This window comes from Dromiciops gliroides, chromosome 2 (genome assembly GCF_019393635.1).
Source record: "Dromiciops gliroides isolate mDroGli1 chromosome 2, mDroGli1.pri, whole genome shotgun sequence".
NCBI classification, from domain to species: Eukaryota; Metazoa; Chordata; class Mammalia; order Microbiotheria; family Microbiotheriidae; genus Dromiciops; species Dromiciops gliroides.
In genome coordinates, this window is record NC_057862.1 from 651727653 (window position 1) to 651753279 (window position 25627).

Sequence of the window (25627 nt, forward strand, 5' to 3'; positions counted from 1 at the left end):
CCAGTTTGTTATATTTATAATTCTGGAAACTACTGAGATCTTGTTGTCTCAACCCCAGAACATCCCCATAGCACTAGCACAGCCGCACATGGCTCAGTAAGGGGGAGGCAGTTTTGGAAGGATGAGAGACAAATCTCTGGGGCCATCCTCAACCTTGGGACCAGGGATGAGGCCCCTTGATGCAGCCTTAGATGGACCGTGTGCTGAATCAGACCGCTGGAGCCCCGTTGGGCTCTGTAGTCTGCTCGAGTCTGCCACCCCACAGCCTCCAAATGAAAGCCTTTGTTTTATTGCACTGCGATCGGGTTGCAGTTACATCAGCGGCTACTGTTTCTTGATTGGCACCAGATGCCAAGGTTGTTGTTTTTTTTAACAGCCTCTGAAAAGCGCCTTGTGTGTTTGCTTTGCATCCTCCTGCACCTCAGGCGTACATGCCCAAGCCAGAACCTCAAGGAATTCTTTAAGAAGCCAACAGCAACCCCCCCCCCCCACCCCCAACCTCCTGAAAGCTGCATTTGGACCCATTTCGTGACTTTGGTGTCAGAGGAGGAGGGCTGTTTGAAAGAAAAGGTTCTTTTAGTCATAAGTCTTAAAAAGCAAACACACAGGCCCCTGAAATGAATGTTAAAACAAGCCCGCTTTCTGTGTCTCAGGCTCTAAGGTTGCCTTGTAAAATCTCACTTTCCGAAAGAGGAAGAAAAAGTCCTGAGCTAAAAGTCAGCTTCTCCCCTGTTCTTGGCCCCTTCTGCATAGCCTGGAAGTCAGCTTCAGAGTTTCAAGCGATTTGTAAGTGCATTAGCTTTGGAATGGGCGTAATGACCACCAGAACGAGTCAATTAAACCACAGGGAACGGACAGGGAAATGTCCCTGATCCTGTCCCTGTAAGAAGGGAATGATTCTCTAACTAAAAACACAAGCTGTGGTCGAGATCATCTTCCTTTTCCTTTCGGCAAAGGGTTCGAACTCGTCCCCTCCATCACTCTTCAGATTCTCCCATGTTTCAGCTCACCAGACAAAGACTTTTTTTCTCAGAATGAACTGCTTTCCAGCTTTTGAGTGGGATTTTATTTGAGAGAATTTTCCTGATCCTTGTGTACAGAGTATTTTCTTAGGGTTTTTGACTCTTGTTGGAAGTCAAGAAGTCTAGAAAATGACAAAGATGTCAGGTGGATATTTTCCTAGGTGGAATTGTTCAGGGAAGAAATAGAAGGGTCCATCCCCCTTCTTCCCACCTTCCCTTCCCCATTTGATTTAATCTTGGGGAGGAATCCATAAACTGAGAGGAACCTTAGAAGTCATTCATCTAAACCCTTTTTTGACATATGAGGAAATAGAGCCAGAGAGCTTAGGATTGTACTGGTTATAGTGGTCCCAGAATGTCCTTTGCTTCTTCCTTTCAACACTTTGTCTTAAACCTGTACCACAGAACCATTCTCATAGCCCTTAGTTGGCCAGTAATATATCTGAAAGGGCTCTGCAACATTTTGCTACAAATCTCGATAAGAGAACAAAGTTGTTCCCTCCCCCTGCCACAGACAAACGTGAAAATTTTAAGTTATGGTTACTGATCTGAACCAGTCCCTTGAAACAATGACTGTCCCCTGCTTGGTTATCCCAGCCTTGCTAGTTTCTCCATGGGTCATTATGGCAAGTTGGAGTGTGGCGAGGCCAGGACTCGGTTTACCCAGGCATAGTGTTCATTCATGGTGCTCTGCTTTCCTTTCTCCCACTGTCTACCAGGATACTTTGAGTACTTTCTTTGGCCCAGTCTTTGGAGAAGGAGGGGGGAAGATGGGAGAAAGAGGTATTGAGTGAGTGGAGGGGATCATCATTTAAAAAGTCCTGTCATCTGTGCATTTCTGTAGCCCTACCAACTGCTGAGGGCCAGAATTGCCTTCTGCTTTTCCCAGTGGGAGAGCTTCTTACAGTCTGGGGAGTCAAGCAGAAGTCTCTCCACCAGCAGGCCACACCCACAGCCCTGCATCTTTGCCTATTTGGAATTTGGACCATTTTTCTTCTTCTTCCTAGTAGGACTCTTGCACTTTGTTGAGGAGGGAGGATGAAAATGAACTGGATGCTCGCTGAAATGGTTAACCTTAGAGCATTTGTTCTGTTTCATTTGACAAGGCCTGTCATTTCATGGGTGCAGGGACTGAAGCAAGTGGACATCTGCCTTAGCAACTTGTCCTAGAAACCTCCCCCCTCCTCACCCGGGGGGCCTTTGAGAGGTGAGATGACTCGTGGTGGGTCACAAAGCCCATTTGTGGTGGAGAGAATGGTTTATTTTTTTGTTACTGTAACTACCAGCAGGTTTTAGCTATTAAAAACAGAGATTTACTCAGGCAGTGTATAGTAAACACCATAGAGAATCCAGAGGAGAGTGGGCTCAAGCTTAGACAACTCCCATTGCAAAGGGAGTTCCTGCCTCTCCAGGAAGTCCCTTTGCTGGATGTCCTTTCTCCCCTTTGAGAGGCTTTCATGAGGCCTCCCTTAGGCAAACCATCCACTTTTGTGGTTTGCAGATTGTTCAGGAAAGGTGTGTTTGTTGACTTTAACAAGGGAGTAACACATTTGACCTCTTTGTTTCCTTGACCCATTCTCTACTTCTTTTTTCCTTATTTAGTTGAGTTTTGTAAATATCATGGCTATCTTTATTTGCCTCGTTGTAGGCATGTGTTTGGGGTGCTTTTGGCTTCTTCACTCTCCATTTTGCCCATCTGTCTTGTAATTCTTCATAGTTGTCATTTTTATGGCATAGTAATATTCTAATAATTCATATAATATAATTTGTTCAACTTTTCTAAACATTGGACATACCGTTCACCTTCCCTTTTTATTTTTGGCTATTACAGAAGGTACTAGGATTATTTGGGGACACAAAGGTCTTTTTTCCTCTTAGGATATCATTCTTAAATTGAGATCACTAGGTAAAAGTATGTATATTTTTGTAATCTTTTTTTTTTTTTAATTTTCCTGTTTCCCAAGGAGATTATAGTCATCCAGAACTCTAGTGACGGTATATTGGCATACTTGTTTTACCATCTTTGCCAATTTGATGGGCATAAGATGGTATCTCAGAGTTTTGATGTGTATTTCTCTAAAATTTAAAATTTCATTACTTTTTCCCCCCATATTTTCTCTTTGTAAATTGGCTTTCTTTTGAGAGCTGACTGTTCACAGCCCTTGATTTCTTATCTAATGGATAATGGCATTTCTTATAATTTTGTGTTAATTCCTTATGAGCTTTTGATGTCAGACTTTTATCAGAGGTGCTCATTGTAAAGATTCGTTGCAGTCTGTTTCCTTTTTAGGGTTTATAGTAATGATTTTGGCGTCATGCAACACAAAGGGATAGTAGTGAAGTTTTCCTAAGGGCAAGGAATACAGAATTTGTTAAAATTGGGCCTGGTTCTAGGAATCCAGATTAATGAGGTGAGCGGGAATTTCACTCTTCCCTTGGTGAATAGAAGTACTAATGATGCAGGGCAGCAGCGCTGAAGTGAACTGAGACTTCATTCAAGTCAAACTCACCTGCTTTTCCCAAAATAATAATTATGCCCTCTAAATCATTCCTGTAATCTAAAATTTGCTAGGGCATAACAAACAGTGAGACTTAGCCGCATAGATGAGGGCTTTGTATCCTGTTTTAAGGGAACTCTCTGTTGGGTCAGCAAAGTCTCTTTGTGTGTCTAATGTGACTTATAGGATAGATTGTAATAAGGACTGGGAGATTTTGATACTATTTATATTTGTTATTTTTTCAAGTAAAGAGAACGTACGTGTGTGTGTGTATCCACATAAGTTTGGGATGAAGTACATTGGGGCCTGAAGTCTATTCATGTCCAGGAGGTTGGTGAATGTTTTTTCTTGGTCTGATAGTTCTTATATGTATAGGTTTGAATTGGTCCTGGGAGATGAAGCTCTTTTCTCAGGGCAAGTTAGCGTAACCTCGAGCATTGTTAATCTGTACTTCATCTGTAAACCAGAGTGCTTGTGTGTAGATGCCAAATGGGATCAGGACTTTCCCCTCCAGCAAGAGATCGAAACAAAATGGGCCCCATTGTGGGGTGGTGGAGTTTGTCCAAGTAACAAGAGTTTAGTGTTCTCGGGCTGATGCTAGTTTAAGGGAAACTCAAAGCAATGTATTTCTCCTGTCAGACTACAGCTGGTGGGCAGTTAGATGGTGGCAGACGTCTCCAGTGTGGCAGGTCCTTGCAAGAGTTAATGCTGGAGGCCTGTCGCCTCCCTTTTCTACAGCAGGAACACGGAGGAAGAATGTTAGGATCGAGCTGTAGGGGCAGGGAAGCTGGTTAAACCCCAGACCATGTGTTTCGCTTACTCGAATGAAAGCTAGGAAGGGAAAGCCACACTGTGTTCTTCCGGCATTTCCTCTGTGCTTTGTTGCTGGGCAGCTCTTAGCATACACAGAGGTTCACAGTCATGTGCAAAATGAGAGTTTACCTGTTAATAAACACACTGTTTATTTTTTCTTCCTTTTGAGAGGAATATGGGCATGATGGTGGAATGAAGAAGGAGCCTTGTTTGTTTCCGTAATCGTTAGAGTGAAAGCCAAGTAAACCACATCGTCGTCAGTGTCCATAAAGAAGCCTTTCCGAGCTGAAAGTCTCAGTACTTGGTTTCCTCCAAAAGCACTGTATAGACTTTTGCGGTAGGGAATGAGAGAAAGATTGATTTAGGAAGGCTGAATACTAAACGTTTGAATGAAATCCTTGCCTTCATTTTTGGCGTTATGGGAAATCAAGGACAACATTCCCTTCTTTCAGAGTAATGCATGCATACTTTGGGAGGGAGGGTTTCCAGCTCAGCTAAGCATCTAAATAGAAAATGCTTTCTCACATAGAGGCAGAAATCCCGAGTGTTTAGAAATCCCTTGTCAAAGCGTGAGCTCTGGATTTCGTAAACACATAGTAGTTGTATTGTTATAAGTGTGGCCGTAATGATTTATCCTTAGAGGTTTTCCTCCCTTTTTTTTTTTTTAATTTTTAAAATATCATCAGCATGGGGAGAAAAGAACCCTTCAGTGTTGTAGATTCTGTCTATCTCTGCTCATTAATGCATTATAGAAACTATATGTTTCAACACCACAGTTAAGGAAGGGAAAAGTTGAATTCTAGTCTCCTGTGTTGCACATATGGGGAGTGGACACTTTAGTGGACATGAGTTGTCTGAAGCCACTGGGAGAAATGACTAATGTGATGTTTAGGAGGGGCCAAATTGGGGATGTAGGAATTTGGGACCAAGAATCCTGATCTTTTCCTTGAAATTAGGCCTAGGGTATTTGAACTTGTACTCAGATAAGGTTTGATTGATTTATATTAAGAATCTAGAATTTGGGGCAGCTAGGTGGTGCAGTCGAAGAAGCACCGGCCCTGGATTCAGGAGGACTTGAGTTCAAGTCCGGCCTCAGACACTTGACATTTACTAGCTGTGTGACCCTGGGCAAGTCACTTAACCCCCATTGCCCTGCCAAAAAAACCCAAAAAACCAAACCAAAACAAAAGAATCTAGAATTTGATTGCTCTCTAGCAGGAAAACAAAGGAATACTTTGCTTGGCTCCTGAGATTCAGGTAAAACTCAGCTGTCCCCCCATCTAGCTGACCCCAATTGTAAATTATTCTTGCCTTAACAGTTGGTCTTTGTGAGTTGCTGTGGCAGAGAAACTCACTATCCTGTGAGTCAACCTGACGATGAGCCCTTCTGGTCCTTGGTTGTCTTTGCTGGGCCTTCAATTGCTAAGACCAGCAAGGACTGGTAATGCATTGGCATGGTCTTTCAGACCCCGGGGTCACCTCACGGCAAGGCAGCAGAGGAGGAAGCAAGCATAAGGCCTGCAGCTCATGGTTTTCACTTTCTGTGCTGTTTGATCTTCCACATAGAAAGTCTTGAAGAAAGGGAATAGAGAAGGACGTCCTCATTCTAGGTGTCAGGTAATTTATTTTCAGCCTCTTGAGCCCACTCTGCTTCTGCTAAGATGATTTTGGAGATCACTATTACAACTACCAAGGCTATAACTTAGGAAGGAGGCCAGCATCAAGTCATACCCTGGGCAGTAATGGAATTCTCCTGCCGGTCTAGTATTTCCTTTCGTACTTAGGTCCTGTTTTGTTCTGATTGCACTTGATTTCCTCCAACCATTCTCCTTTGCTAAAGAGGCCCCATGGTTAGAATTAGAGGATAGATCTATGAGTCACAGTTGAGATGCATTGGCAGAGACCCTAAAACATTAGTTATGGAACATAGAGAATTAGTCTTTTCTAGTTATTGCTGAGGAAGCAATGTGGGCTTTGTTCCATGTGGTATCTGCTGATAGGACAGGCAGGGCTGGGCCAGAGACAATCCCAGTCAGAAGCCCTGGCTGAGGCTGACTCGTCCATGCCGGCAGGCAGATAGATGACTTAGACCCCTTTGGCCTTGTTGTCATAATTTAAAGGAATGGGCCAGAAGGCATTAGGAAGGAGTGCAAGGGAAGAAAGGGCGTCTATAGAGTGTGTCAGCTTTCCTGCTGGGCCACAGGAGGAGGACAGCTAATGTACCTATTTAGAACTTCGGTTTCAGGCTGTATTTTCCAACCACACACACACTCCTTCTCGGCTCCACTGGGTACCCCAGGCTGTCATTCAATTAGCTAATCACCTTCTCTTAGCCCCATTATATATTGTATAGCTCCCCTGGCTCTGTGGGTTTTTGTGAAGCATGTTGAAGAATGGAAGGTTGTATTCTCAGAGGCTTAATGAAAAAAAAAATACACATAAAAATACCCCCGAGTGAAATGAAGATAAAATGTACTGCACAGGACTACAGAGTTGCTTCTGGACACGTGTGTGTGTGTGTGTGTGTGTGTGTGTGTGTGTGTGGTGTGTGTAAAATCAATCTGGCCAGAAACAGTGGGAAGAAAAGCAAAACTAGGGCCATGAGAGATGGGAGCCAACAGAGTTGAGTCAGTGTCATTGCTATTGTCTTAAGGAAATAAACACAAACTCTTCGTTGATGCTTTGTGTTTTTACATGCCTCGTCTTCCCCCGTTCATCCTTTCTTTATGACCAAGTAAAACAATGAAGCAAAAACATCTCATGCAGCCACTGGGCCTGAGAGTGTATGTTCTCTTCTGTCCTGGTGGTCCCCACCTCTCTCCCTTTCCAGAAGAGGTATATTCTCCAGGCACTTCATGGGTCTACCTTCAAGGCCAGCCTCTTTGAAGGCTGGGCCTCTTTGGCTCATGTGAGAGACCCTCAGGAGATGTGATATCACAGATGGTCAGGGAGAGGTTCTTGCCTCCATGATAATCTTTGACATTGTTAGCTTTCCAGCTGGGAGGAAAATTCATCCAAATCATGTTTAGAAGATGATGATAGAAGATACGTAGAAGGAATATAGCTATGCATTGTTTATAGACTGCTCCTCCAATACTTTGCTTGGTAGCTGACTAAAATGGAGATCACAGTGCTTGGTCCCATCAAGAAATGTATTGGAAATAAATCAGACCACATTGTTTTCTCCTCACTGTGTAGCTGGTTGCCGCACCTTAAGGAGGGCAAAGAGGAAGAAGAAGCCTTTAGACTTGACAAGTTCTGGGAAGCTCCCTTAATGGAGCAGATAAAGAGACAGTGGGACTCTTTAGGAGAGAAAGAAACTGCCAATCTAACTTGGAATTAGTGGACACTGAGATTGGAAATAGGTCATTTGAAGACAGGTAAAAAGTGCTACTTCCTGGAAAATTAGTTATGGAACTTATTACCAAGAGACGACAGTGACTGAAAATATCAGTAGAATAGGGCAGCTAGATGGCGCAGTGGTAAAGCGCCGGCCCTAGATTCAGGAGTACCTGGGTTCAAATCCGGCCTCAGACACTTGAAACTTACTAGCTGTGTGACCCTGGGCAAGTCACTTAACCCTCATTGCCCTGCAAAAAACAAACAAACAAACAAAAAAATATCAGTAGAATAAAGAAGGGATGAAAAAAGTTGCATGGACAGTACATTTGTACTAAATAAATAGTTCCTGAAACGGAAAGGGATTAAGACTGATCATTTGTTATGCTGTACTTTCAAATCATTTATTGAAATGCTGCATTCACAGATTTTGTTGGTTTGTATAGTATATATTTGCCGGAGATACCAACATTCTCCCTTTTGTACCAGGCTCATAGGTTTGAATTTTTGTAGGGTGCCAGATGACTCTGTTGTTCTCCTTCCTTAATTTTGAGAGCTTTGCTCCTCTCCATCCCACTCACAGGGCCAACTCTTGACTGTTCTGCACTCATGAGACCCAACCAGTGAGAAGTTGGTCATGTTCATTTCCTTCTGCAGCTGGAAGGAATAAACTCCATGAGTGGGGTTGGTTTGCTATTGGTCTTTCGGTAGGTGCAGTGAATACTGTTTGAAACTTTTCTCAAGGTCCCTTTTTTCTAGTATGTCACCTCAGCCCTAGTCCTTCTTTCAGAGTCCTGTAAGAAAAAAAAAAGAATCAAAACAGGAGAGAGAGAGAGAGAGAGAGAGAGAGAGAGAGAGAGAGAGAGAGAGAGAGAGAGAGAGAGAGAGAGAGAAAGAAAGAAAGAAAGAAAGAAAGGGGAGGCTTTCAACTGAAAAATCTTTAACTGATGGTGAAATTGGTTTGCTCTGTCTGTATTGCCTTCTCTGTCCAACAGTGGAGAACACACAGCTGACCCTGAACCTGCAGACAGAGAACAAAGGCAGCGTTGTCTCAGGCGGAGAGCTGACAATTTTCCTGGACGGGCCAACTGTTGATCTGGGAAGTGTGCCTAATGGCAATGCCGTGACAGACGGTGAGTGCTGCCCTGTTGCACATAGTGGTGCCTGAATAGGGGAGTGGCAGGGCTTGAGACCCAGGGGCAGGGGTGGTCCTAGGAGTTTGGTTCAGCACCAGGGAGCCTCATTCTCTCTGCCTCCCCATCAGTCCTGATCCATAATATGGCTTTGGTTTCTGGTTGGGTGAAAGGGACCAGAGCATCTTGGGTTCATAAATGACCTGATTGTGCTTTCTGGTCTCAAGTTTTGTGTCCAAGTCAAGAATCTGGCCTCTTTTAATCTGGTTTTCCTAGGACTTACTTGATTGCCAATGAATCTAAAATTGAAAAGTCAGTGCTTGCTCTTTGGTTTTGCAGCAAAGGCAGTGAGCTACATTCAGTCCTGGGGACTTCTTGGAAATAGCTTCTTCCTCTTGCTCATTTTTCCTCTTCCTTATGTGCTTATACCTAATGGAGAGATCTGAGGGTGTGCTGTGTGAGAACGCATGTTCTTTGGAGATGGATTCATCTGTAGTGCAGATACTCAGGCTCCCGGGCTTCAGTGTATTCTGGATTTCCTCCGCTTGGCTACCCCCTCTGTGGAGGTGATGGCAGCCCCTCCGGGCTCATTCATCCTGAGCAGTTCTTTTCTCTGTCTTTCTGTAATTCTTCCATAGAGGATCCACCCCACATGCTCCGGGCCTTGTTCTGGCTCTTTGGGTAATGTCTCGTGGCTATCAGTGCGACATTCTGGCTGTCCTCGCTATACAAATCTAATAAAACGGGTACAGAGCTAGCACAGTCGATAAGGCGGTTCATTAAGTCTAGTGGGAGTCTGGGTCTTTTGGATCCGGGAAGAAATTCCTCTCATTGAGTCTGGCCCTTGAAATGGATTTGGTTCCCTCCTCCTTCCTGGGCTAAATGTCTTACTGCATGCAGTGTGGTTGAGCAGCTTTCTACATCCAGAGAGGCAAGATTGGTATCATGACTCTGGGTAAGCAGGTAGAACGTGTGACCGTGAGGGAAGGACAGTCACCTTCCACAACTAGACTTTTGTTCACTGGGCTGAAAGGTTCTTGCACCGGAGCAGGTGAGGAGACTCTGCTGAACAGCAAGGGGGACTGGTGAGACAGCTCGATGGCCACTTGGGGTCCAAAGATGGGGGTCTTAGTGGAGCATGCCCCACAAGTCATTTTCTCCTCATGTTCTCTTTCCTCGCTTTCTGTCACTTGGAAATTAATTTCCATTTAAGAGACTGAGATCCACTTAGGTCCTCTATCTCAGTGTGGTTTCATCAAGTTTGGGGTGGGGTGGGGGGGTCAGGGGAACACAATCTGATAGAAGCTCCCAAGGGGAAAGGCTTTGAGCTCTCTGTGCTAGGTAGTGTCTCTGGTGGCCATAGCCCCATCTAGCCATATTTGAAGAGACTCATCACCAGGCGACCCACAGAACAGTGACTTTTTCTGCCACAGGAATTCTTTTTTTGTTTGTTTTATTTTGTTTTGTTTTGTTTTTGTTTTTGCAGGGCAATGAGGGTTAAATGACTTGCCCAGGGTCACACAGCTAGTAAGTGTCAAGTGTCTGAGGCTGGATTTGAATTCAGGTTCTCCTGAATTCAGGGTCTGTGCTTTATGCACTGTACCACCTAGCTGCCCCCCCCCACCCCCGAATTCTTAAAGACCATTTCCTGACTTGTCAATAGGTTTCATTCTGCATCAGCGGAGGGACTACTAGGAAATCACAGGTCCTTGAATTATCTAAAGTAAGCACAGGACCTTAGAATGTTAGGATACTAGAGCTGAAAAGGACTTCAGACCCCACTCCCCTCATATTATAAGTGAGACGATTGAAACCAAGGGTCGTAGATTAGAACTGGAAGGGACTTTAGAAGCCATCAGTCAAATTGCACTCCTTCATTTCACAGAGAAGGAAATGGACCCAGAATTCAGGACTTGCCCAGGGTCACATGGCTCTCAAGTGTCTGAGATAGGATTTGAACTCAGGGCTTTCTGACTCCAAGTGTAGCACCCTACCCATCGGGCCATCAAGCTTCCTCCTGAGACCTTCTAGGAAGTCCTAGAGCGAAATAGCTCAAATGCTTGATCTTTTTCTACTATTTGTATTGCCGGACCCACTTCATGTATCTTTCTCCACTTATTTATTTCTTCATGAACTCGCTCTCTCCCAGTGGCTAAAGCAGGCTAGCGTGCTCATGTCCCAATGTTCTTTAACCTTTCATTGGTGGTCACTGCTGTCCAAACCAGGGTCCTGTCACAGCCACTTGGGTGGGTGGGTGGGGCAGAGATAGTGTCTAATCTTTCTGTTCTCCTTTTGTGCATTTTCCCTTTCAGGAGCACAGCTACCTGGCAGAGAGCCCAGTGGGACAGCTCCTTCAACTGAGGCACGGCACCAGCCACCCAGCACCAACTGCTTTGGAGGTAGATCCAGGTATGGCTTTCTTACCCCTAAGCATCTGTAGCACCCAAAGTAGGGGAGATTTTTTGGTGTTGTTGAAAGATGTTGGGAAGTAGTCAAAGACCATTTTCACAGGAGAGCTTTCAGAAATTCCCAATAATCTTTTTTTTTTTTTGGTTGGGCAATGAGGGTTAAGTGAATTGCCCAGGGTCACGCAGCTAATGAGTGTCAAGTGTCTGAGGCTGGATTTGAACTCAGGTCCTCCTGAATCCAGGGCTGGTACTTTATCCACTGTGCCACCTAGCTGCCCCCAAAATTCCCAATAATCTTAAGAACTGAAGTGTTTTCTGGTGGTCCAGAAGTGAGAGTAGAATCTAGGCCCTTTGGAAAGGCAGGCATGTTGGTAGGGATGGTCATCGGCAGAGTTGATTGCTCTGAGTGACCAAATTTGTGGAAGGGTGTGGAGAAGATCTTGACCCCACCCTTCCCTCCATCAGGTGCCATTGTTACACTGCCCCTTTTAGAACCCACATACATACATACATACATACATACATACTTTCATACATAGCTCTTGGAGTCTGTGTCATAATGTGTCCCATTGCTCCCATCTGAAGAGACTTCACTTTATTTAGTGAAATTCCCATTTTGTCCTTGTGTTACTAGTGAAAGAGCATTCCCATGGCAACAGTTCTTGGGTAGAGAGGAGCTGTTATGACTGCATTGATGCTAGAGGGATGGGGGTGGGGACTGCTGGCCTGTTTATTACAGTGTACAAAGTCTCCAGGCACTTTAAGGAAAAAAGCCATCTCACAGCAGCAGTCTGGTGTGCTCCTCGGGGAGCAGCTGATGGATTGATTGGTAAAAGTCCTCATTAGTCTTGGTAAATTTGGGCAAAATTTTTCTGAGGCTCTAAAAAGCAAAAAAATGATTGCTCGTGTTTGTGTGACTTCCAGGGAACAGGTATAGCCTTTGACAATACTTTTCTGACCATTTGGGTAGACCACAGTGAACTAGACTGGTTTGATGAGTTGATGTGATTGGACATTTCTCTAGTTTGGGAAGGAAAGACTGGGTATTTGGTTTGCTTATATATGTTATCATTAAAGGCATCCTTTTCTCTGATTCCTTGGGTGAGTTGAGAGAAACTGCTCTGCAGAGATTGTGAAATCATTCTTAGCCATGATTTGTTAACAACTTTTTGAAAGTCTGAATAAATGATCTGATCTTGCAGCACCGAGATGAATGGTACCATTAGCAAATCTTATTTCAGCGAAAGGGGCTAATTGGTATCTAGAATGGGAAACTCTGGATCTGATCCCAGGCTAAAGTGGTAACTAGCTATTGAGGAGGGAGGGGTAGTTTCACCATGTCATTCCTTAAAGATGTTTCTTCTTTCTTATCTCTAGCCACAAGTATTTTGGAGTTCCAGTTGGTTTAGAAAGCTTTCTCTGTAGCTGACAGAGCTAATGTTCCTTTTTACTTCAAAGGCCGGAGGGGATGGTGATGGATAAGCTGTCACAGGGCCTTGAACACATTTGGATTTATATATCTGACCTTTGCACCCAGTATTTCTCTTAGATTGATTTAGGGGAAAACATACATACACATGCATTCCTTCTCTGTATCATAACTTGTTAAAAGTTAAGTTAAAACATCCACTGGACTCCATCACAAAGATGGTTCTGTTTTGGAGCCTTGAGTATTACAGATATTCAGTAAATACTGATTGCTTTGAGATGGGCAAAACCATTTCTGTATCCATTGTAAAGTCCCATGTGGGTTATTTGCAGGAAGCCAGAATGCAGCATTGTATGGCTGGTAGCAACATTTTTCTCTAGGTAACCCTCTGAAATCCTTGGATGACGCCCTTGTGATCTGGGCATTCTGTGGGTATACTCGATGGGTGCTGCTATCTCACAGAAAATCATTGTGGAGATGCTGCTGGTTGGGTAGCATACTCTGAACCTGGCAGCTCCCCCACATTTTATAGTTGCTACCCCTTCTGGGAGCAGTTAATGCAAGAGCAAATGTGGGAGGCCCTATGGATTCAGGGACTTGTGACAGTGATTTATTGCCCAGGGAGGCCTTGGATGTAAGATGGAATGGTGTGGGGAAGAGGAGTCCACCTTCTGCCTTGTCAGTGATAGCACTTTGCTCTCCTGCCCCTGGAGCATAGTGAAAGATTAGCTTCTGTACTCAGCCTCCTAGACTAAATATTTAGTTCCCACTGTCTGAAGAGCAGGTTTTTTCTCAGTCTTAAATCATGCCAGACTCCCTGAAGAGACTGAAATACAGATGCACAGCCAGGACAGTGGCATTGTCCTGGTGTCCTTTCCTTCTCCATCTCTCCCATGCTTCATTTGGTGTCACAGAGCTAATTGACTTAAGCTCTGATTGGATTTGGGCTTACTTGCCTCTAGATCACATCAGCTGGAGATCATCAGGCTGTAACGAATATCTCCTGCCTACCAAGCTAGGACTCAAAGCCTTGTTTCCATGTGGGATTACCTCCTGTTCTCACAAACTCTGTGCACGAAATGTCTTAATAGATTCTGTCTGATTTCCCACGAGGGGGCCAATGCAGAGGTCTCCCAGCAATGTACTTGGCTTGAATTGTTTTTGGGAACAGGCTGAGAGTTTATAATCAATGGAGGTATTGAGTTACTTAGAAGAAGATAGCTATTTCCTAATCTTAGGAAATTTGAGAGTGGAAGTTTGGGGGCTGAAGAAATTGTTGCCTATTAGGCAGTTCCAGTCCTCCCCTCCCAAATTAAGACATACAAATTATAGAGTTTAGGACTCTCTGGGCCCGCTAGTAGCTAATGTGTTCCTTTTGGTTTATCTAGGGAAGACACATTGCAGCAGCCCCGAAATGATGCTTCATGTCCAGCGTAGGATTGTAGATTTAGAGCCGAAAGGGACTTCAGAAGCCATCTAGTGCAACTAGTCAACTCCTTCATTTTACAGATAAGGAAACGTGCACCATCAGAGTCACACAGTGGTAGGTAGAGGTCATCATCAAGCGTAGGTGGTCTGGCCCCAAATCCAGGTCTCTGGCTGCAGCCTCCCAGTTTGTCACCTGCTTCCCCAATTGTGTGTGTAGACAGTCCTGTTGCATTTATAGATGTATTTTGTGTGAGGCATAGCTGGGAGTTGGGTAAGTGAATTCCAAGGGAGCAGTAACGGTCATGCTCCTCCGTCAGCCTTAAGTATTTCATGGCTTTGGCGAGCTGATAAAATTCAATTCTGTAATTAGTCATTAAAGGCAAAAGGGGAAGGGGTGGTGGTGGAAATGAGTAGTTTTCTCCTCCTTGGAGGTCTTCACCCAGGAGCTGGATGATTGACCATGTGTTGAGGAGCTTCTTGGTCAGGAGTGGGGTGGGCAAGGTTGCTGCCGACGTCCCCTACACCTCTCCACCATGGAACTATTCTGATTCTGCGTACAACAGGCAGATAAGAGAGAACCTTTGTCTTCAGAGCGATTGACTCTCGTCGGAGAAGCCCTGTGCGTTGATTGAATAATAGTACCAGGTCCTATTTGATCAGGACCCTGAAAGGCAATCATTTAAGAGTTTAGAGACAGGACAAGCAGGGTAGGTTTGGAGTATTTGGGAACTACTTTCTGGAGTAAGCTGGTGAAGCATTTCATAGATGCACAATAGCTCAGAATCACATCTGAGGAGAGCTGAGGAGAACCAGTGAAATACATCTGGAGGGAGAAAGAAAATTATCCAAATATAGCCTGGGCTTATACTGGCAGCTTTCTTCAAAGTCGCTGTGACATTAGAAAATGAGTGTGAAATTCTAGGCTTCAGAGTGGAAAGCCACGATGTTGGGGGCCTTTCATTAGTGGCTGAATCTCAGCTATCTGAGATTTACTTTCATTGCCATGTGAAATCATCAATTGACCAGATACTAAGGAATTTCTTTCCCCTCTTTCATAGGCCCAAGGCTGTCTTGGGGGAAGGGAGTTAGGTTGTAAGGGGACTCAGGGGAGTAAAGACATTATTTCTTTATATTATCAGTACACCTCTGCATTTGCCCAGATGTCTTCTGACTTAATAAAATGATTCCCTAGCAGAATACCTTTTTGATTCCCAGCAACCATCCATGTCACACATCTGGCTTTCCTGAGGGAGGTTTGCAGGAGTCATAGAAGTCGGTAAATATTGGATTGTTGAGTTTAATCTCCATTATCAAAGGTATTTTCAGAAAGTGACCTGAAAGTATGGGGAGGATCCCTTAGTTAAGATACTATCATGGGTTTTTGTCTGTCTGTTTGCTTACTACATATCACTTTCCCCCCGTTTGTTTCTATTTTGATGAAAACGTATCAAGTATACTGGCTGAATCATTTTGTCTGTAGTAACCTCTGAGGATCTGGTGATCTTCTAATATTCTAGACTTGAACAAAGCCCCAAAGACATATGGAGACCTCTAAATAATTGGCCAACTGTGCCTGCAGACTGCCTTCCCCAGAATGGAAAGGAAAATACACTAACGCTGGGTGTGAGTCTACTGGGAATATTTCAGTAAATCAAGGGAAGGCAGAAAGGGAGGGCTGGTCTAAGCAGGGAAAGAGGAAAGGAACAGATGGGAACCAAGCCTCTGGATGTGGTACTCAATCTCTCACTCTCCTCTCCTTGACTTGTGATGGAAGTAGCCAAAGCTACTTTGTGTCCATTACTTAGAGATGATGGGATACACGGTCAGCATGAAGTGGAATTTATCATCTGTTTATATTTTCGATGTGGAAGTTCCTATCCAACAGTTTTTGTGTATGTTCTGGGAAAGCCCAGTATTTATTTCTGGGCAGTAAGAAAATTTAAGAAGAGAGATGAATATATGTAACATAGTAGAGACAGCAGTGATGCCGGCTATCCTGGCCTACGTGCTGGGGCTTATCAATGAGTTAATTAGCCAGATGGACATTTGTTAATTGAATAGATAATAATAAATTAAATAAACATCAAATTAATTAAATAAATAATGAGGCAGATAGGTAATGTGCCTACTGTGTGCCAGGCACTGTGGGAAATTTGGGGGACCAAAAAACCCTCATGTGATCCTTCTATCCCCTTAACTATCATTGCATTTCTCTTGTCTTTTGTGGCTACATTCCTGTCTCCAACAGGTGCTTTCACTTTCTTCTTACTCTCCTCTTTTTTTTTGGGGGGCTGGGCAATGAGGCATAAGTGACTTGCCCCAGGTCCTCCTGAATCCAGGGCCGGTGCTTTATCCACCTAGCCACCCCTGCTCTTACTCTCTTCTTAACATCTTACAACCCTGACCTTATGCCATGGAAATTGCTCTCTCTAAAGTTCCTAATGATCTCTTAGTTGCCAGATTCAGTGGCTTTTCTCAATCCTCCTTCTCCTTGACTTCTCTGCAGCCTCTGACACTGTTGATCACTCCCTTCTCCTGGATACTCTTTTCTCTCTGGGCTGTCAGGGTACTTCTCTCTCTCCGAGTTCTCCTCCTACCCATCAAACTGTTCCTTCTCTGTCTCTTTTTCTGGATCCTCCTCCAGCTCCCACCCTCTAACCATGGGTGTTCCACGGGGTTCTGTTCTGGGATCTCTTTTCTTCTCCCTCCATTCTACTTCCCTTGGTGATCTCATCAACTCCCAGGAATCGACTATTTCTGTACTGATGATTCTGAAATTTACCAATCCAGCCCCAGTCTCTCTGTTGGCCTTCAGTCTCACATCTCCAAATGCCTTTCAGACATCTCAAACTGGACGTCCAGTAGACTTCTTAAACTCAGTATGTCCCAAACTGAATGTATTAGCGTTCCCCCTAAACCCTCCCCCCCCCCCTCCTACCTTCCCTATGAATGGAGAAGGTAACATCATCCTCCCATCCCTTAGGCCCACCTAGGAATCATCCTGGACTCCTCACTATCTCTTATTTCCCCCCCCCTCCAATATCCAAGCTCTTGCCAAAGCCTGTTGATTTCACCTTTGCACCTTTACAACATTTCTCTTGTCTGATACTGCTCCCACTCTGGTGCATGCCCTCCTCATCTCATGCCTGGACTATTGCAATAGCCTATTGGTAGTGGGTCTGCCTGTCTCATATCTCTCTCCACTCCCAATTCATCCTCCATTCAGTCACTAAAGTGATTTTCCCAAAGTGCGGATCTGATCCTGTCATTCTCTTACTAAGCAACCTCCCAGTGGCTTCTCCAGGATCAAATACAAAATGCTTTATTTGACATTCGAAGCCTTTCATAACCTAGTTCCCTCCTACCTTTCCGGTCTTCTTATACCTTTCTCCCCAAAAACGTACTCTCTGATCCAGTGGCACTGGCCTCCTAGCTGTTCCACCTACAAGGCACTCCATCTCTTGGCGCTGGATATTTTTATCAGGCTGTTCCCCATGCCCACAATGTTCTCCCTTTTCCACTCTGACTACCGACCGGCTTCTTTAAATCCCAACTAAAATCCCACTTTCTATAGGATGCCTTGCTTAGTCCCTCTCAATTCTAGTGCCTTTTCTCTGCTAATTATTTTCTATTTATCTTGTGTATATTAGCTTGCTTCATATATATTTGTTGGCATGTTGTCTCCCCCACTACACTGTAAGCTCCTTGGCGGCGGCGGGGGGGGGGGGGGAACGGGGACATGGGGACACGACTATCTTTTGCCTCTTTTTTGTATTCTCAGCACTTAGCACAGTACCTGGCACATAGTAGGTACTTAACTATTGATTGATTGTCTGTGAAACAGTCCCTGCCCTTAGAGAGGTCACATTCTAATCCCCGCCGCCCCCGCCCCAACATGCAAACAACTGTACAAACAAGTTTCCTATAGGATGAATTGGAGGTGATCTCAGAAGGAAGGCATCGGTATTAAGGGGACTACATGTTTTCTACTCTCCCTCGCTGACCCCCTCATGGGCTTGCCCTTGCTTGGGAGCTGGTGCTGCATTACATTTTGCTGATAATTTTGCTAATAGGGTGTGGAATTCTACAGTCAGCTGCACACACCCTTCCTTTGCTCCCGTTCTGAAGGCTTTTGTGTCAGCCCCTTTGGGTGTTAGTATTTCTGCTGTCAGTTGGGTGTACTCGGAGGTTTAAAATAGCCTTTCCGAATCCAGTTCTTAATGACTGAGTGGGGAACCCAGCTAATGGTTCTTCTTATGTAGGGGAGGAAACCAAATTGCCACAAGGCAGGTTCTTTTTTTTTTTTTTCCAAATTTATTTTGTATTCATATAGAATTTTGATTTTCTTTTGCTGGTATCAAGAACTGAGGGGAATCCTTGCAGATTATTGCTGGCATATTCCTACTCTGGGAGGGGCAAAGATCCTTTGTTCTAGGTCTGGTTTGTTTTCTCTCCATCCCCTCACTTGCCAGAGCTGAAATAGGAGCTGACTGAGTAGTCTCCATCCCGTTGCATATTCTGGGGCATCTTGGCTCTCTTAGCATGCTCTCCAAGTCCTGTGTACAGTCCATGTTTTGTTGCAGTGCTGCCTAAAGGCCTTTGGAGCCTCAGCTTGGCATCCAGGTGAACACATCCGAGTCCATGTTTCAGAACCTCCTGTCTTAGCTTGTTTGTCACTGTGGTTGGTGTTTTTGTTTTGAACTTTTTCTCTCGACTGATGCTTTCTAAATCTAATCTAAATTTTCCCTTTGCGAATTGAAAGCTCACTTTGGAACCAGAGAGAAGCAGCCATGTCAGCATGGTTTATTCTGCCAAGCAGATGTGCCCTACCCCTGCCTAAGTGTTGCCCACTCACACCTAAGAATAATATCTGGGGCAGCTAGATGGCGCAGTGGTTAAAGCACCGGCCCTGAATTCAGGAGTACCTGAGTTCAAATCCGGCCTCAGACACTTGACACTTACTAGCTGTGTGACCCTGGGCAAGTCACTTAACCCCCATTGCCTGCAAAAAAAACCAAACAAACAGAATAATATCTGGCTTCTGGGTAGTCATCTCTCTCCCCTATCACTCCAGAGTTCTTTAGCCACATAGAGTTGTAAATTTTGGCTTAAGATCATTTTCTCCATCAGTGAAATGCAGTGTCTTCTCTAGAGACAGTTACTGAGGTTTCAGAGAGCAGGATTCAAGACAAAAGTCAGGAAGAGGCACAGCCCATGGAAACTAGGGTAAGAGAGGGTGACCAACTGGAGCTCCCCAATGAGTTTGCATTGAGGCTGCTGATACTTAGGGTTTGTACCCTGGGCAATGTACTTAAAAAGGTAGTCTTTCTTCTGGCTGCATGTTGATTAAGATTGATCTCTGATTCTCATGTTGAATCAATTAATAATAATAATAATAAGCACCTACTATGTGCCAGGCACTTTGCTAAGTGCTGTATAATTATTTCATTTGCCTTAACTTCTCATAGCTTGGATGTGTTGAAAAAGTACTACTGGTACCACAACTATAGTACATTGCATAGATCTTCAGACTTTTTCAGTATATTGATTAGTTTTGCTGATTTTTTCCCCCTCTTTTTTGGGGGGGAGGGTCAATAAAATATTATTAGTTATATGGAATGGTTCTTTGTGAAGGAGTAGGGGGGGAGAGATACTGGGGGAAATTATGGTAATGTCAAAAAGAGATATCAATAAAAACTTATTTTTAGAAAAATAAAAATAAAAGTATAGCTATAATGTCAAATTGAATTCCATTGTATTTGAAGATGAACTTTGGCAATTTTAGCATGTGGGTGTGGGTAGGAAGAATTCTGGATGGCGATTCCCCTCCCCGCAGGAGGGCTAGATTTCTGGGAGACAGTGTATTTCTCCCCTTAGTTCCAAATAGACCATTGATTCTGACCTCGGATGTTTGGGGGCAAGAAAACAGCAGGAGAGGCTTCAGAACCAGTAGTGTTCCTTGGGGGTGATCCTAACTCAGTTTGCTGATACTTTGTGTCTTTCATCAGTAGGCCCTGGATTTAGGGGCTCCTTCCTTTTTTTTAAAATTTAAGTTTTTAAACTTATGGAATAAAATGAGCATTTCTATAACATAGTATAATATAAAATATAATATAAAAGATGATTACACACAAAACTGCAAATCTCTTATGTGCAACTTGCTATTCCTTTTAAATAGATAATAAAGTTATCATGTAAATTACTTTTTCCCCCTCCTTCCCCCACCCTAGAGATGGCTACTAGACAGGAATAGTTTGTGTGTGTGTGTGTGTGTGTGTGTGTAAAATTCTATACATACTTCTATTTATCTGTTCTTTCTCTGGATACAGATAATGTCTTTTCTTCATGTGTCCTTTATAATTAATTTGGGTATTTATAAAGTCATTCTTTTTTTTAATTAAAAAAGTATTTTATTATTTTCCAGTTACATGTAGAGATAGTTTTCAACATTTGTTTTTATAAGATTTCTAATTTAAAATTTTTCTCCCTCCCCAAGACAGCAGGTAATCTGATATAGGTTATATATGTACAATAGCATTAAACATGTTTCTGCATTAGTCATGTTATAAGAGAAGAATCAGAGCAAAAGCACCAAAAACAAAAGAAACAGTATGGTTCAATCTGCATCCATATTCCACAGTTCTTTTTTTTTTTTTCTGGATTTGGAGAGCCTTTTCCATCATGAGTCCTTTGGAACTTTCTTATACTGTTGTATTGGTGAGAAGAATCCAGTCTATCACAGTTGATCAACACATAATGTTGATGATGTAAAGTCATTCTTAAAACAAGATTGCTATTACTGTATACAATGTTTTCTTGGTTCTGCTCATTTTGCTTTTCATTATTTCATGCAAGTCTTTACGTGTTTTTCTAAGACCATTGAGCTCATCATTTCTTATAGCATAGTAGTATTCCATCACAGTCATATACCCACAACTTGTTCAGCCACTCCCCAATAGATAATTAAAGGGACCCTTCTTAAGATCCCATGTGGCTCCTTTTAGGCTCCTGGGGATATTGCTATATTCTCCTTGGTTCACCTCAGTGCTGTTGAATCTCCCTACAGGAGCATCTGAGATCCAGGATAAGGCATTTTTTGGGGGGCCCATTGAAAGTTTTGAAAACCAGGCTCTTTCCCATCCCTGGCTGCTAGAAATTCTGAACTCTCACCCTTAACACATGCCAGGCCTTATCACAAAATACATTCATACTGTGGGGAGCAGGATTCAGGGCATTAGAAATGTATTCACTTATAAAAAGTTTTTCTCAAAATTCTCTTTCTTAACACTTGCTTTCCTTTCCCTCCCCTCCCATGTTTTGTATCTTAGGAGCCTGTCCCCCGTACTTACCCTTAGTCCTGGCACGTAATAGTCTAAACCAGTGGTGCCAAACTCAGACAGAAACTGGGGCCATGGATCTGTACACAAGGATCCCTGCAGTTACATATTGACTTAAGTTTAAAATGTAGCTTATCTATGTTTTATTGTATTTTTATTTATCTTGTTTAATATTTCCAATTGCATTTTAATCTGGTTCAGACTGTACATTGGCGGGTTGAGGCTGTGACACCTCTGGCCTAGATAATACTTAGTGTTTGCACCTCCCTTCTTGCTCAGTGTCCCTTTAGCTTCTCAGTGTTTTTTCACTTTTCTCTTTGTCTTTACTTAGAGGCAGCCGATGACATAGTGGATAGAGTACTGGGCCTGGAGTCAGTAAGATCTGAGTTCAAATCTGGCCTCAGACACTTACTAGCTGTGTGACCCTGGGCAAGCCACTTAGCTTCTTTATACTTCGGTTCCCTTATCTGTAAAATAGAGATAATAGCACTTAGCTCTCAGGATTGCTGTGAGGATCAAATGAGATAATATTTGTTAAAAAAAAAAAAGGTGCTTAATACAGTGCCTGGCACATAGTAGGCACTATATAAATGCCTAGTTCCTGTTTATGGACAATACTGGCTCTGGGTTCTGCTTCATATGGGATTGCTCTTACTCTTTTTATCTGGAAGGGGTGAGCAGGACAGGAGTATCAAAGACTTCATTTCTTCTCCAGTTTGCTCCTGTCTGGGGGATGACTTTCAAACTGGGGAGGTAGGGATGCTCTCGAGAGGTAGATTCTTTATGCAGCAGAGCTTTGCTTGTTAGTAGGCTTCAGGGGGTGGAGGCTGCCCTTTATTAGGCTTATTTAAAAGAATAAGCACCAGGAAACCCGTAATGGAAGTCAGTCATGGGAATCAGGTGTCTGGGTTATGTGTATGCTCCAACTTCCTCATCTTCATTCAGTCTTCACATAAAACATTTCTCCATTTTGCTTACTGGCTGCTTACACATTGCCTTAATTGATGGGGGCTGTGGGGGAGGAATGATGTGAGAATAGGGAAGTAAGAGAGAATAAACATTTACGTAATACCCACTGTGTGTGTACCGGGCATTGTGCTAAGTGGTTTTTTCTCTCCAAATATTATCTCATTTCATCCTCACAACAACCATTTGAGGTAGGAAACTGGAGCAAATAGACATTAAGTGACTTGCCCAGGGTCACACAGCTAGTGAGTGTGGGAAATTCTTTTTACTGCTGGGCTAATTTCCCCCTTGTCTCCTGTCTCTTCCTTTTCCCTTTTCTTGTCTGTGAACGATATTATTGGCTAGGGCTTCTGTTGTGGAAACATAATGTTTGGTGGTTGTCTAAGTTGGGGATTTGCAACACTCCTCCAGGCCTTTTTCCTCAGTCTGTATGGTCGTCATCAGTCTCCGGGCTATTTCCAGTCCCTACCTCTTTTTGTCTCTTTTGCTTTTCTGCTTCAGTTGTACACAGTTCTTTCCTAAATCTGCCTTGTACAGAGATTTGCTACAGCCCAGTCAAGTCTGACCCATGGAGCTGTGCCTCTCTTGGGGCCCCGGTAGGAGTCTGGAGGGCACAGTACATCCTTGGCGTTTGGTTTGGGATGGGAGCGAATCATGAGTCACAGAATGTGCTGCTCTCTCCGTTCAAGATACCTCAAAGCCACTGCCTATTGAGACTTGTTCTCTTGGGCTGAGGGATAGAACTGATGTAGTGCCTAGATTTTCCCCTGAACTGGGCCTGTCTTACCTGGCTCTTTGCCGGGGGTGGGGTGGGGTGAGGGGTGGAGAGGTTGGCTCATTCTTATGCAGTGCCAGTGTCTCTAGTTTAGGTTTTGTGTGACTTTGGAGCTCAGTGTTTTCCTTCTGGAAATCAGCCTTGCCAGATAGGATTGCTCTACACCCTTGATTGGAGCCCCTCCCCCCAAAACAAACCAAAACAAAATCCTGCATCCTTTTGTCTTCCTGAAACTGGCTATGGGCTTGACAAACTTTTATTTTTACCTTGTCTGTCGCTTGGTGAGGTTGGCAGCCTCCAGGCAGGGTGTGGAAAGCAGTCATAAATCATGAGTGGGATGTCTGGAATGGTCCTATTTTAACTCTGAATTGCTCCTTTTCCTTTTCACTTTTCCCTCTCATTCTCCTGCCACCCCTACCCCAAGTCCAACCTGTATTTTGCTGGTGAGATTGGTATGGGGAGGGTGGGAGTCGGGACTGTCTCTGCACGAGAGAAGCAATATCTTCTCCCATCCCCACTTCCCTTTTTTTTTCCCCTTCTATTTTAAGTGCCCTTTTTCCCCGCTGGGCCTGTCTTGCTGGAACTTGGCCTGGCCCCACTGAAGTTTGTTTCCATGCTGCTATTAAAAGACAATGTGCAGTTGAGGTCTTGTAGGAGAGAGGGGTTGGCAGAACTCGGGAGCACAACAAGCTCCTTTGCTCCTAATAACTCTTTGGGACTGATTGGTTAGTCAGAGTTGTACAATTGGTGGTACAAGTGGGATCAGGGGAACTTTGATGCTTGTTAGACAGTTTTAGCTTCTGTGTTGTACTTATTTTGAATGGAGGAACAGAATCCATTTTAGTTCTGTCATCTGCCAGCATCATAGGATCATAGACTTTGAGAAGAAAAGAACATTAGAGGAAACTTTGTGACTTTGGGCTGGTAACTTCTCAGACCCTCAGGTTCCTTGCCTATAAATTAAGGGGCTGGACCACTGTTTATTTCAAGCTGGAAATCTACAATTCTGTGATGCTGCTGTGATCTGAGCCAGCCTCTCATTTTAGAGATGGAGGGAATCAAGGCCCCGAGGGCTGTGTGACTTGCCCGGAAGTGGCAGAACTGGGATTTCGAACCCAGAAATCCAGCATGCTTTCATCTGTCACATGTTATCTTCTAAATCTAATAGTAACAGGACTGGATTTGTTATCAGAGATTCACCACAGTACTTAGCATATAGTAAATGCTTAATAAATTTGAAGCTTAACATAAAAAAAAAACCCAAACCCCAAAACCCTAAGATCTTGGCAACTGGTCCTATTGTTTCCTGGCAAATAGAAGGAGAAGGAATGGAAGACCAGTGTCAGATTTTGTGTTCTTGGGCTCAAAGATCACTGCAGATGGTGCCTGCAGCCATGAAATTAAAAGACTTGATCCTTGGAAGGAAAGGTATGGCAAATCTGGACAGCAGACTAAAAAGCAAAGACCTCACCTTGCTGACAGAAGCCTGGATAGCCAAAGCTGTACTTTTCCCAGTAGTAATGTACGGCCGTGAAAGCTGAGCACTGGAGAATCGATGCTTTTAACTGTGGTGCTAGAAAAGACTGATCATCCTTGATTCTGTCACTTTCATTTGTGCCTGTCTTGGCATTCTCTTCATCTGTGGTTGAGCCACTTCCTGGGACAGCTAAGGGACCACTGTATGAGAGCAACTGTCTTGATTGTGGAATCAGCATTTTTTTTTTTTTTAAGGGAAGGACATTAGATAGGAGAGTGTCTGCCTCTGCTTGGGGAGCAGAATTCAGATTTTAGATCTGGGCACTCAGCAAAGTGAGCTTGAGTTCCTGTGGCCAGAGACAGCACTGACTACATATGGGATTTGGCTGAGTGGGATATCAATATTCAGACTGGTCCTGGGTTGCCAAGGGGGCTGAATAACTTCTCCCACTCCCAAAGTGGAGGATCACGCCAGGTTTGAGGTTACTGGCAGAGTCTACACTCAGTTGTCTGTGATGAAAGCCTAGCTCATCCCCAAACCCACCACTGCAGTTTGCTGGGATGCTTTTTTGTGTGTGTGGGCTGTGATGGTTTCAGCATTGGGGCCAGGTTCTAATCAAGCTAGAACTCCCTCGTTAAGTAAGGCTTGATCAAAGTCTTTAGTGAAGGAAGCTGAGCTACACCGAACATTTTCCCCAACTCTCTAGTTATCCTCTTCTTCTGGTTGCTTTCTTTTAAATTTAATATTGGAGTGAAAATTTGGAAACCCCAGATTTAGGGGAAGGAAAGAATGTGGGGAGGGGTACAGGGGCGAGGCTGTGATCCATCCAAAATGGTCCCAGATGCTTCTGGTTTCTTGGGGGAATAACACGGGCCCTCCTCCATTAGAGTGTGCAGGCTTAGCTGCTGTCATTAGTGGTTAAATGCTCCTTCAACGCTTCTCTCTTGCCTTTGACCACACACCCTTTCGTGGAAGGGAGAAGAGTCCAGGAGTGAGGAGGGT

At 43.9% G+C, this 25627-nt stretch overlaps 1 protein-coding gene across 7 annotated transcripts in view; it reads left to right on the forward strand.

Moving 5' to 3' along the window:
- WWP2 (WW domain containing E3 ubiquitin protein ligase 2) overlaps positions 1-25627 on the forward strand; it is a 120981-nt gene that overhangs the window by 24723 nt on the left and 70631 nt on the right. For all 7 annotated transcript variants that reach the window (XM_043985718.1, XM_043985715.1, XM_043985714.1 and 4 more), the window contains 2 exons: positions 8668-8805; positions 11118-11214. In XM_043985718.1, the coding sequence (XP_043841653.1) occupies positions 8668-8805; positions 11118-11214 (235 nt within the window). The remainder of the gene's footprint in view (positions 1-8667; positions 8806-11117; positions 11215-25627) is intronic.